The sequence below is a fragment of the Hippopotamus amphibius genome, chromosome 6 (assembly GCF_030028045.1).
Source record: "Hippopotamus amphibius kiboko isolate mHipAmp2 chromosome 6, mHipAmp2.hap2, whole genome shotgun sequence".
Classification (NCBI taxonomy): domain Eukaryota; kingdom Metazoa; phylum Chordata; class Mammalia; order Artiodactyla; family Hippopotamidae; genus Hippopotamus; species Hippopotamus amphibius.
In genome coordinates this window covers 42,170,699-42,184,504 of record NC_080191.1, presented here as the reverse complement: position 1 = coordinate 42,184,504, position 13,806 = coordinate 42,170,699, and the positions used below count along the sequence as shown (strand labels likewise).

General features: G+C 36.3%; 1 protein-coding gene and 1 pseudogene across 3 annotated transcripts in view; both read right to left on the bottom strand.

Annotated features, from left to right (window-relative positions):
* The window catches only part of PDE7B (phosphodiesterase 7B), a 331,487-nt gene that overhangs the window by 45,915 nt on the left and 271,766 nt on the right, over positions 1-13,806 (bottom strand). For all 3 annotated transcript variants that reach the window (XM_057738776.1, XM_057738775.1, XM_057738774.1), the window contains one exon: positions 378-529. In XM_057738776.1, coding sequence (XP_057594759.1) covers positions 378-529 — 152 coding nt within the window. The remainder of the gene's footprint in view (positions 1-377; positions 530-13,806) is intronic.
* Positions 5,180-5,948, bottom strand: LOC130855322 (A-kinase anchor protein 7-like; annotated as a pseudogene).

Here is a 13,806-nt window from a genome sequence, read left to right as displayed (position 1 = left end):
TGGGTTAAAAAATTTAGTTATTCCTTTATTGGTAATGGGCCAGTCCAAAATTTTGTTTTCCTTAGTGTTGTGCAAATATGTTTTGCACATTCATAAAAATGAAAATAGCTAGCATGTGCTAGGCATGAGTATATTAAGCACGTAAACTTGCTTTACCTCATTTAATCCTTGTACCACCCCATGAGGTGAGTGTTTCTATTAACTTCACTTTATATTTAAGAAAAAAGTCCAGATGTGCTGAGTCACTGTCCAGAGGCACAGAGCTCCTTAGTGGCAGAAGCAGGACTCAAACCCAGGTGCTATCAGGGAGCAGGGGTGGGGAGGTGAGGGGTGGGGGAGGTACATGCTCTCAGCCCCTGGCCTGGCATGAGGCTCACCCTTGCTTGTCCAAGGTAGTCTTCATCCAGCAGGTGGAGAGGGGCTTGTGGTATAATTCCACGAAGCAACCTCGATGCATGAAAGTATCTTTGAAAGCTTAACAGTCTTTTCACCTTTTTCTTGGTGCCAATTTCCCCTGAGTGTGTTGTATCTGTGGAAAGTAATCAAATTCAGAAGTTATATATTTAAAAAGCTCTATTTTTCTCCACTGTGTAAAAATACAATGCATTATAAAGGAGAGAAATCTAAGAGATGATCTCACTGCTTTCTTAAATACAGACCATTTAATTCTGCATTTGAAATTCTCCTAGAACGATATTTCTTATATGTTGCATACATTAAAATGAGATATTTCTCAAATGCTGGTGAGGATGTAGAGAACCCTTGTGAACTGTTGGTGGTAATGTAAATTTGTGCAGCCACTATGGAAAACATTATGGAAGTCCCTCAAAAAATTAAAAACTGCACTACCATATAAAAAAATGAGATATTTCTGACTGGAATTTTGGAAGACATGAAGTATATGAATTAAAAACTTCAGTTTCTTATTAATGATGCTGGTAAGATTAGGGAGTGAATTCATGTACCTCTGCATGTATTTAAGGAACCCTTATGCTTTTGTTCTGCTCTACTGGAACTGAGGTTACAAAATTTAGAACAGGGTCTCATCCTACACTCTTTCTAGTCTGATGAAATCCTTCACCTGAATTAGAAGAGTTGACAATACACTAACTTAGACACGAGGAAATGTTTCCTAATGTTCCAGGAACATCAGCAGCAAAGGAATTAAAAACCTCAGCACAGGAGTGACCCAGATTCCCATGACATGAAGCAGAGAGGGTGTTTATTTCCTAATGGAGTATATTCTCTTTCACTGGTGGCCATAAAAATCTGATCTTGTCAGTAGAGATATTTTAATACTCATCTATCACATGTGCCTTTTAAAACTTGACTGTTGACTGTCCAGAAATACCCCAAGTACATTATTTGAATGTCTGTCAAGGTATGTCTCATCTCAGCTGAAATTCTATGAGTCACTCGGTCACATAAGTGACGTCTGCTACCAATTTTAGATCTGGAGTCAACTGAACAGTCCGAGTAGGAAAATGTACAGTTCATATAGGAAGAAATTTTGGTTTCTTTCATGCCTCCTTCCATGTTCCCTTTTCCTTTATAGAGCTCAAAATCACAATGGATATTAGAAGCAGAGGAATCAACGGCCAAGGGCCTCCTCAGCGATGTGGCTCCCCAAGGGCAGGGAATGACCAAAATCAGTTCATTACTTTGGTTTATCATGCACGCAAAGACTTAATTCAGGGTAGACAATGCCTACTGCTTTTTGAAAATGCCACCTGCTAAATTCTTTTTATTTTTAAATGGTTCTAGATCTCATATGTGGGGAGATGTAAACAAGCATGTAAGGAGATAAGAGGAGTAAACTGAAGTTGGGTGCTGAGGTGCACGTCAATATTAAAAATGGCATATATGGACTCAGTTTCACTGATGCATTCACACTCATTTCTATCTGTTTACCAAGTCAAAGTACAGGATAAAGTGGTTCGTTCATTAAAAGAATGTTTTGAGGGAATTCCTTGGCGGTCCAGTGGTTAGAACTTGGTGCTTTCACTGCTGGGGCCCGGGTTCGATCCCTCGTCGGGGAACTAAGATCCCGCAAGTCGCTTGGCATGGGAAAAAAAAAAAAGTTTTAAGTGCTGCTAAGGAACAGGCATTGTTCTAGATGCTTGGTGAGATACCTCAGTTCTAGATCCTCCAGTGAACAAAACAAAGATCCCTTTCCTTAAGAAGCTGGCATTCTAATATATAGAGGGAGACAATAAACAATAAACAAAAAAAGAAGTAATTTATAAAAAGCTGGTCCATGCAATGCGGGAAGAAAGGAATGCAGGGAATGAGGGATCTGGAGTTCTGTGTTGGGGTAGTCAGGGTTGGCCTCATTAGAGGCTACGATTTGATCAAAACTTGAAGGAGATGAAGGAGCTGGCCAAGCAAATATCTGGGGAAATACACAGGGACCAGCTTGAGTAACCCTAGATTGGGAGCGTGCCTGGCTTGCTGGCATGTGGGGTGAACGGCAGTTCAGTGTGGATGGGAAGGAGAGAAAAAGTGAGGAGTAAGAAATGTTGTCATAGAGCAAAGTGGGGTGTGTGTGAGAATTATGCCCTGAAAGCCATTGTGATCGCTTGGGCTCTACTCAGTAAAATGTGAAACCACTACAAAGTTTTGAGAGGACGAGTAATATGGAAACACTTAACATTTAAAAAGGGTCACCATGGCTTCTGTGTTGGGAAGAGACTGTAGCAGCAAGCTTTGATGCAGTGAGATCTGTTATCATGCTATTGGAATAATTCAGGCAAGAAACGACAGATGGTTATATCATGGGTGGGGGGGAGGGGGGACAGTGGAGAGAGTGGACGTGGAGGGATTCTGAATATATTTTGAGTGCCTTCAAGTTCTTGGCCTGAATAACTGGGAGAAGGGAGCTGCCATCACCTGAAATGGGGATGGCTACAGGTGAGGCAGGTGTGGGGTGGATTTCAGTTTTGTACATGTTGCATTTGGATGTTTATTGGAAATTCATGTGAAGATGTCAAGTAGGAATAAATAAATATAAAATCCAGGGCTTGGGAGAGAAGACTGGGTTCGAGATATAAATTTGGGAGTTGTCAGATGAGATTAACCTAGGAAGTGAGTGTGGCTACAGATAAGAAAAGCATCAGAGTCTGAGTTCTGGAGTCTTTCAACTTAAAAGGGTGTGGAGAAGAGTAGAGAGAACCAAAGGAGATTGAGAAGTTATCTCGCAGGGATGGGCGAAAACCAAGAGAGTATCATTTCCTGGAAGCCTAGTAAAGACAATATTGCTAGGAGGCAGGTTTGATCTTCAGTTTCAAATGCTGCTAATAGATCAAATACAATGAAGACTGAGAACTGACTATGGATGTATACATCCCTCAAAATTCATTGAACTATGCCCTTAAAAGAGCACATTTTATTGTATGCTTAGAAGCAACAACACCCAGTAGCTACAAGCACATCTAGCACTCAAATTTTGTTGTTTAAATACAATTTATGGCTAAAAGGAACCAGATAACCTGGGTGAAATGGCCAAGTCTAGGACTGGGGCAGGCAGAATAGAAGATGAGCTGTAAATTCTTGTAATGCCAGAAAATAAGGGAGAGCTCAGAAAATGATGGGCTCATAGAAAAATGACAGAGGAGACAATGTGAAAGGGGACCCTCTGAACATGTATGGGAACATTTGAAATTCAACATGAATAATAGAAGAGTGGATTATAAATCATTGACTGAAAGAAGACTCCACCAGTCCATACTGTTAGTAAGTATGTAAGTGAGTAAATAAATAAGAGACGGGAAAGCTCTTCCTTGCATCGAGTGCTGACCAATAAGGTAGAAGAAATAATGAGTTAGTTACCATTTTGCAACCTTTAGAGTAATAACTGATTGAGGCCAAAATCATTAATGGATAATAAAATTATTAAGTAAAAGCTTAAAAAGCAACAGGATAATTACATAGTATCAAAGTATCTCTTCACAGATAACATTAATCAGAAAAGAAAAAATGGATAGTTTTTCGTGGACAGATGTAGAGGGGGCACCATCTTCATTAACTATTCAAAGTTAACATCAGTGGTCAAGGGAGAAGCTCACATCTTACTCTTCCTAATGTAATTCATTGAGGACATAATATCACCTATGCAGTGTTCCTGCCTCAAATGCACATCCCACCTCCCCAAAGAGGAAACATTAGAAAAACCTGGGGAAAAACCCGGGTTGAAGCATACTCTATAAGTAAATGAGCAGCTTGTACTTTTTTTTTTTTTTCTTAACAAGGGAAAACAATACATTTATTAAGAGGCATGAAAATGCATAAACTCACTTATAAATAAATGTAGTATAATTTACCCAGTGAAAAAATAGCTAAAATCCATGAGTAAACTGGACTTTATCTTTAAAATGATTACATATTTGATCTCCAATAATTTCCCCCTCCATCACGATCTTTCAGTAGCAGCAATGTTATAGTGACTATAGAAAACGCTGTTACCAGTGATTATCATATGGAAGGGAAATTTTTCAACAATTTTCTTTAAAGATGAACCAGTCCAAACAAATTCAGATTATAAGGGATACAGTAAGACCTGGGCTTATCTTCAGAAAAGTAGAAAATAAAAATCCCACATATTTATTAAGAAATGAAAAAGCAAACTACATTTTGATCACTGAAAAATAACACATATGGACATTATAAAACATTCTTAACCAAGGATTGCAACAATGACATTTATAAATGTTCATTCAGATAATAGTGATCAATAAACATTCAAAGTCTCATTAAAAGTAACACTAGGTATAGATACATGTGAACAATGCTTCTTTTGATTTAACAACAACAAAAATCATGTCAACAGGAGACAAGTGATCCTTAAAATGCTGTATTTTTTTTTTTTTTGTCTGTAAATGATTTTTCAGTCTGTGTATTTTATCTGTGAGGATCCAAGGAACATCTCACAATGGCTAATTAAGAAGTCCTTTCTACAAAATGAATCTCGATATTACAGAGTTAAACATTCTAAAATACAAGTTTAGCTTAAAAATAACAGTGCAGAATCAGTTTCCTTTGGCAAGAAATTCTTAATTCGTTACCAGTGTTGGTTTGCTATTGTGCAGACTCTATCAGAACACTTCTTTGGTATTTACCAAAGAGCTAGGTAATGAGCTGAAAAGATTTCATAAACTCTGGTACCATGATAGCAACGTAGAGCTTATGTCAACGTTGCGCTGCAAGCAACATCATTTCCTTGATTACTGTTGTTAATGAATCTGCCTTCAAAAAGCTCCTTCCTAATTTTGGCCTGAGTCTCAGGCTTTAATAAAAGTTCCTTTATCCGTTTCACTTTGGACTGCAGACCCATCCTCTCTCGATGCAAAGCTTCATGAATTAAGTCCCGGATTCCAATAGGTTTCTGGCCTTCTTCCGGAGCCACGGTGCTTTGGACAATTTCATGAAGGTCAAATGAGGCTTAAAAGTTCTGTTTTCTCCTGCCAAGATACCTTTTTCTTGAAATATCCTTTTTGCAGTATCTGCTATCTCCAAAAGTGGGTTTATGTGATCTCCTTCTGCCAGCTTCACAAAGTTAAAGGTTTTCCTTGGAGGATTTCTTCCACGAATGGTTTTAATTCCAAAAGAGCATCAATACCACTCTTTGTTGGTGATCGGAGTGGTTAGGCAATAGTTGGGTTGATAATCTTTTTGTTTTTTTTTCCCCTCTTCTTTGTTTGATCTTTATTGTTCCATTCATTTTCTTCACCTCTCTCCAGATTTGAGGTACATCAGTGATTCCACAATCATCTTTAATATCTATAGTAGCAAATGGCAAATCTACCAGAGAATCTGTAGTGTTGGCATCAAATTTTTCTGACATTTCCTTTTTGCTTGACACATTTTCACACTCACTGGAATTTATTCCTCCTCTGACCTCCGACCTCCAGGGCCTGCTGCTAAATTGGCATATTTGTTCTGCCAGGCTTCTTCTGCGTGGTGAATTCTCTCTTTAGTTCCCTTATTCTCTTTTGTGATATGATCCTGTCCCCATAACCAAGACAGTTGTTGATTTCATTCTGGTCCTGGGAGGTTCTTTGGTCCTTCTCATCAACTGTAACTGCAAATGGTCATCAAGGAGTGAAACAGAGCAGGACCCTGTGGGGTCCTCCCTGGTACAAATCCTCTCCATGTCCCCCATTTCCTATTTGTAGGAAATGGGGCCTGTACTCTTTAAAATACATCATATGTCATAAAAGACAAAGAAAACCTCAGATATTGTTTCATAATAATGGATACCAGATACTGTGTACTAAATGCAATGCCTGGCTCCTACCTGGACCCTGGATCAGAAAAAAATCTCCATCAATGACTTTATTAGGGCAATTTGTAAAATTTGGATATGGACTTGTATATGAGATAATAATATCATATCTATAAATGTCTTGAATTTGATGATTGAACTGTGGTTACATGAAAAAACGCTTTGCTCTTAGAAAATACACGCTGAAATATTTAGGGATACAGGGGCATGAGATGTGCAGCAAATTCTCAAGCAGTTACGAGGAAAGGAGCAGCAAGGCAAGTTGGGCACAATCATTGGTGCATCCGGGTGAAGGGCACGGGAATGTTCTTTGTTTTCTTCCTGCAAATTTTCTATGAATCTGAAGTTACTTTATAATAAAGAGCCTAAGAAGAGAGGGAATGGGAAGAGAAAAATCTGAGGCAACGAAATAGAGTATACTCAGCCCTCAAGGAGTTTTGTTACGTAGGGGAGCAAAGAAACTTGGCGACATTTCTATATAGAACCATAGAGAATGAAATCACGTGTGTCAGTAAATAAATGAAATTAATTATTCCTGTGTTAGGTGTAAACCTAAAAGGAAATATCCATACAGCGATCTGTTCCTTTTTTTTTATAGTCTATGACGATCCCTCCATTCTAAAGTACTAAAAGAAAATCTCCTATGTGGCGGAGAGCATGCCTGTGTTTACATAATAGAACCAGAAGCAAACAACTTAAGCCTGGATTATGGAAATATGCCACAAACGTACAAATTGAAATTATGGATTATTTCTTTGTAAACTTCCATTCAGCTTTCCAGGTGGTATAATATTTTAAGCAGAGTCGTAGTTAAGATAATGACACTTGTTACATACAGTAAATATAGGTGATTGGAAATAATGGTTTCTTCTCATTGAAATTATCATTTTGACTAAAATATTGCTAATCTAATGATGTTGTGATCTGGAGATATAAAGTTGAGAGCCATTTTTTCCCCTTAGTCAAAGAGGAAAACAGCAAGATTCTCTCCTTCCCTACTTACTTTTTTTCACCCTGTTGTCAAACAGATGATAGTCTACCAACATGACAATGTAGATCTCTTTCAATCTTGATTTCAATTTTTGACATTTTTTATCCTTAATTTTATTTTAAAAATATGATGCAAAAAATGAAATATCTTAATTACTGACTTATTTAGTACCTTCTAAAATTTTGAGCCTGAGGTAAATGCCTCACTTGCCCCAACCTAGTTTTAACCCTGTCTTGCATCTTTGCAGCAGAAGCTCAGATAACATAAAAAAATTCAATATTAAAATAAATCTATACAATAAAACCTTCTCATAGTTAATTTTTTATGGTAGCATGTAGGTTAAAAAAAAGTAGCATATAATGCCATTCACCATGAGAGTTTCAAAGTTTTGGAACCAATTGGTTGTAATGATGTGTACTGTTTATTTGTGCCATTTCAAACTTATTGTCTGAGGTGGGCAGGTAGATAGATACCTGCCAAGTCACAGTATTCATTGGTGGCCAATATTTTCTAAAACACCAAGGCAGGTCATGACTATGCCATTTAGCACTGCTGAGTTATTCTTTAATATACAAGAAAATAATTCAGAAGTGATGCCGGGTGACCATTTATGAAAACAATAGGGCTTAATTTTCTTATGTGAGGACATTCATAAAGCTAAATGAAAAAAAAATCCTCAGGATAGCTCTCTGAAGAGAAAAACATTCAATAATGAAAGAAAAATAAATTTATTTTAAAACGGTATGAATAACTTATTTATCAACTGCCATTTAGGGAGCACTTTGTGCTGTGAGATAATGGAAAATTAAGATATAAACTGAAGGTATAGTTGAGAGAAAAAAATCAATATAAAGAATAACCTGTGAATAAATCACCATGCTGTATAATAATCCTAGGTGTTACTTTTCAAAGTGTTGAAATGTGTTATACAATTATTGAATAAGACCTGACACATTTGTTTCCAAAAAGACTCTCAGGGAATAACTAGCATATTTTTGCTTTGATTATTAGGGGTATAGGCATTTCTGGACAGCAATGTAAATGATTAGCTAAGCTAAATTTTACAGATAACTCAGTTAAAATCAGCTTGCAAAAATTTAAAGAATCTTAACAATGTGTGTAATTATAAAATACTGGGTTTATTGAATACTTTTATATAATTAAAAAATCATTATTTAATGACATTCACAGCTATCCTCATGGTGCTTTTTGTTTGGATTTTGTTGTTTTGTAGGCTATGGGTCCCCATATTCTCATTTGGAACAGTTATAAAATGGTGCTCCAGAATGTTTCATTGCCTAATCTATGTGCACATTGACCCTGACTGTGAAATTCATTTTCTGTTTACTTGTTCTTTTACAAATTTCACAAATTGTGCATATTAACACATTTCTGCACTATTTAGACACTAATTTTAGGGTTATGAAGTTTATATTGGCACTGCTGATATGGTAATTTTTAAATTTCACAAGCTGGGGTTGGCTTAAATGCAAAAAATGTTAATAAAAATTATTTTCATTTTGAGTACCTTCTCTATGGCATATTCTCTTTATGGGGGCTGATAAATTTTGGTACTAGGAGAAATCTTAAACTTAGAATAAATATCTGGGATAAAAAAACTATAAGCACACCTACGTGATGAAGCTGTTTCTGTCGACTGTGTACATAGTTCCTCCAGAAATGTCTATATCCACTATTTCCAGAATTTAATAATTGGTAATTGGTGCAGAAGTATCTCAGGTGACACTGAGAACAAAGAACACTTTTATGTTTAAGTGAGCAGAGCTTGCTTCAAGCAAACATGGAGACCCAACACCATTAACTTAATATCAACACTTTCAGAGCATTAATTCTATTGAATATTTAAAATAAAGTTATTAATAAATGCCCTAATCTGATAACTTTACTAATAATTATAATACTTAGTATATATCAGGTAAGTATTAAATAATTATACATAATTATTACATCATAAAAATTGTAATGAAATTCTTTGCTGGGTTAGTGGCTATTCATATGCTTTTTTATATTCTTCTCTTACAGGATTTTAAACATGTCTTATACTATAGAGGCACTGGTATAAATAACTTATTACTCCTCAAGGTCAGAAACCATCTTATCAAACTTCTTAACCCCTGTATCTAGTGCATAATCTTGCTCATAATGGAAGCTCCATACAAAATTTCTTGCTTTAATTTGAATCAGTTCTCTCAGTTAGTTTATAGAAACATCATTATCAAATGCCACTTTAAAATAAGAAGCCAATCTGTAAAGTGTAAGATTGTAAAACTTACACTTAAACGTCAGCTTCTGAAATCATTTTCTCAACCCCCCCAAATGGAGTTCCAGGGACCAGGTCCTCCTGCTACTGCCATGTCTTGTGATTGATCCTCTATAACACTGTGACCTGTGTGACGGCAAATTACTCTTATTTACACATCTGACTTTCTTATTAGGCTGCAAGGTGTTGGAGGCCAGATTCCTGGTAGTCTTCTTTGAATTTCCATAATATCCTGCAGAATATAGGTATTAAACACATGATGAGAGAATTAAATAACTTTCCTGTGTCTGTGCTCCGGTTTTAAGTTCAAGAATGATGAGCCTTGGAGAAATCAGGTGGAAATTCTAGTTTTAAATATGCAGTTTTAAAAAAGATGAAAAAAGTTAATTAGTTTGATTTTAGGGGCCCTGAAGAACAAATAGCAGATTTACAGTATAATGCTTTCTCTTTTATTGCCAATTCTACTAGTTTATGATTCAGGATTCCTGCAAAGTTGGGTGGTTATTGGAGCTATCCAGGATGGCAATTTTCTTGAGAGCACTGATGAGGGTTTTAAGATTGAAACAACTGTATGCTAAGATGCAATGCCCAGTAGATATAATTTTTAAGTAGACTACTTTAAAAAATGAAAAAAAAAAAAAAAACCTGGTAAACAGGTTATATGTAGAAAACAATATTAATGGATTTCAAAAATGTATAGTGTGGACTCTAGTTTTCTAGACAAGGTGCTGAACGATACTAGTGCTCATTTCAACATGTATTAAACACTGATTGAGTTCATGTGCTTTTAGCAAATTTCATAATTTATAATTCAGACTTGGCTGTAATGAATTCAGTCAAATCCCAGCTTTCCTAGATTAGTATCTCTAGATATCTCTAGACATTAAAGTCTTCATTTCTCCATAAAAGAACCAGATGCCAAAAAACCTTTAAAAATATAGAAATGATGTTGTGATATTAATACATGATATATATAGAAAGCCCTAAAGACTCTATCAAAAAACTCTTAGAATAATTGAATTCAGTAAAGTTTCCAGATAAAAAAATCAATACACAAAGATCCGGTGCCTTTCTATACACTAATAACAAACTATCAGAATGAGAAATTAAGAAAACAAACCCTTATACAACTGCATTAAAAAGAATAAAATGCCGAGGAATAAATTTAACCAAGGAGGTGAGAGACCTGTATACTAAAACCTACAAGACATTAATAAAAAAACTTGGAGACAAATAAATGGAAGGATATTCTGTGCTCATCAACTGGAAGAATTCATAGTGTTAAAATTTCCATACTACCCAAAGCCTCCTACAGAGTCAATGTAATTCCTATCAAAATTCCAAAGACATCCTTCATAGAAATAGAACAAACAATCCGAAAATTTGTAAGGTACCACAAAAAACCCTGGTTAGCCAAAACAACCTTGAGAATGAAGAAAAAAGCTGGAGGCATCACACTTGCTGATTTCAAACTATTTTACAAAGCTATAGTAATTACACAGTACGGTATTGGCATAAAAACAGACAAATAGATCAATGGAGAAAAATAGAGAACCTAGAAATAAACCCTTCACATACATGGTTAATTAATTTGTAACAAAGGAGCCAAAGTTATACAATGGGGAAAAGCTTCTCTTCAATAAATGGTGTTGCCATTTGCAACAACATGGATGGACCTCAAGGGCATTATGCTAAGTGAAATAAATCAGTCAGAGAAAGATAAATACTGTATAATCTCTCTTATATGTGGAATCTAAAAAAAAAATCAAGCTTATAAATACAGAGAACGGATTGGTGGTTGCCAGAGGTGGGGATGGGGGTGAGAGAAATGGGTGAAGGGGGTATTAAGTATTAAAAAGGAAAGAAAAGAAAATACTATGTCTATCCTGATCTTTCAGAAATCATCAGCTGTCATAAATGACCATATTTGTTTATATTTCCTGTACATATTGTCAGCAGTCGGAAAATGGTGCATAGAAACTAATGGCAACCAAACATATTACTTGTCCTGTAACATCAAGTGTGGAGACCATTCTCTTATGGGTCAACATATATTTAAGACAAAGTCAGTACAAATGACCTTTGAGATCCTGGAGCAATTGGATTAAGATAAAATGTAAATTAAATTCTTTAGCATCTGGGGCATTTTCTAAGGTCTTTAATAGGAAAGTAAGAAAATCAGTCATGATATCAAAAAGCAAACAAAAATACACACAACATAACATTAACAATAACAAAAACACCAAGGGGCGGTGGGGGGAAGAAAGAGAAGGAAAGCAAACCCAAAGAAAGAAACAAAAGGAAAACAAACCCAAACCAAAAGAAAACTCATCATTACCTTAAAGTTTAACTTGAAGTGGAAAATCAATTTGAATTAAAAGGAGCTAAGTTATTTTAAGTTCTCTAAGCTCAGGTCTTGAACAGAGGTGTACTAAAGCCCCATGTCATTAGCTCACCTACATACAACAAATACTCACGACTTCTTGATGGCTGTCACTAGAAGGAGAGCTTTGCTTCAACACTGCCACAGAGTGGAAGGAGGTGGAGGAAGAGGAGTCTTCTTTAAGGCAAGGAGAATGGTTTCTCTAGTTCTACTTTTTAACATGTTTATTTTCTAAAATTGCCATTTCTCTTTTATGTTCTTGACAGTGAAGAGAAAGCCAATAGGGCTGATATGAGTGATAAAAGAGAATGAACCCCTTCCCCAGTTCACTGCACCCACACCTGCTGCTTCAGTTCTAGAAAATGTGCTCAGAAAGTGTTCAAGAGGGTCAAAATTCTTGTCCTCTTCAACCATCCAATGTACTGGTATTTGGCAAAATGTGCTGTTTTTAGTCTATTGTTTTGCCTACCAAAAAATCCATTCCAACCCATGGATTAACAATCTCTAACTTCTGGGGTTCAGGGATAGTTGGAAAAGTATTATTTCCTTTTTGTGAGGAGGGGAAAAGTCTTTAAAAATAAGCTCTTAAGATTTCTCTGGGCAACAGAGAGGCTTTTCAAAATCCCAGTTTGAATGAAATTTAAATGAATTAGTAAGCAGATCAAATTTCCTCAGCTTTAAAGGAGAACTATGTGCCAGGCACAATGTGGTTTTATTGAACCCTCCGCTTCTCAGAGTTTGAAATGTTTAGCAAATCCCAAGTTTTGAGGGCAATGGTTTGTGGTGAGCGAATTGAGGTGACCAAACTTTCAGTTGATTTTAAGTCTCCAGAGGTTAAAAACTGCTGCATTAACTCCCTAGTTCTCGGCATATATTTAAAATGTGTGGCCTTTTGTCTGGTGATATGTGTTTGGATTGTTATATTTCACTACAAAAATTCCAGATGTGTGCTGTAATGTACGTCTGCTCCTCGCCTTTCACTCTGTCTGCTGGTTCTACACTCCTTACCCCAGGAGAATGGACTAACCCTCTGATTGTCTCCAGTTTGTCCCCTCCAATTTCTCTCACCTACCACTGACAAATTTATTCCCCAAGCTCACCTCCTACCATGTCAGCCCCCTCTGCTCCAAATTCTTCAGTGGCTCCCCAGTGTCTACTTAGTTACATTTATAATATTTATTCTGGTAGTCATGGTCCTCCACAATGGGATGCCAACGTATTTTTCCATTTTTGTCTCCTACCAGTCCTCTTGCAGATAGATGGACCTCTGTTCTTGCTGTTTTTGCCCCTTCCAGGTCCCTCAAGCTTCTGTATGATTTCCACACGCCTTCTCAACTGAATACTATCTCCATCTATTGAAATGCCATCAAACCTTCAGTAGCCCACCCCAAGTAATTCCTCCTCACTTCCCAGTCAGTTGCATTCAGATCCCCTGTGAGTCCACCTAACGCTTTGCAGTTGCTACTGGAGTAATTGGTGTTCTTAGCTCTCTTAGTATGCAGCAGATGCTACACACACTACTGTAAGCCCTGTCATGTCATATAGTATGCTGACTGGCTTAAAATGTGTTCAGTGAATGTGGGAATGAAGGGATAAAGTTATTCTTTATTATCATTTTTTAAGCCATTTTAAAGATTGAAGTATAGTTAATTTACAATGTTGTGTTCGTTTCAGGTGTACAGCAAAGTGATTCAGTTATACATCTTTCTATCTATAGCTATCATCTATCTATCTATCATCTATCTATCTATCATCTATCTATCTATCTATCTATCTATCATCTATCTATCTATCTATCTATCTAATCTATCATCTATCTATTCTTTTTCAGATTTTTTTTTATTATAGGTTATTACAAGGTATTGAATATA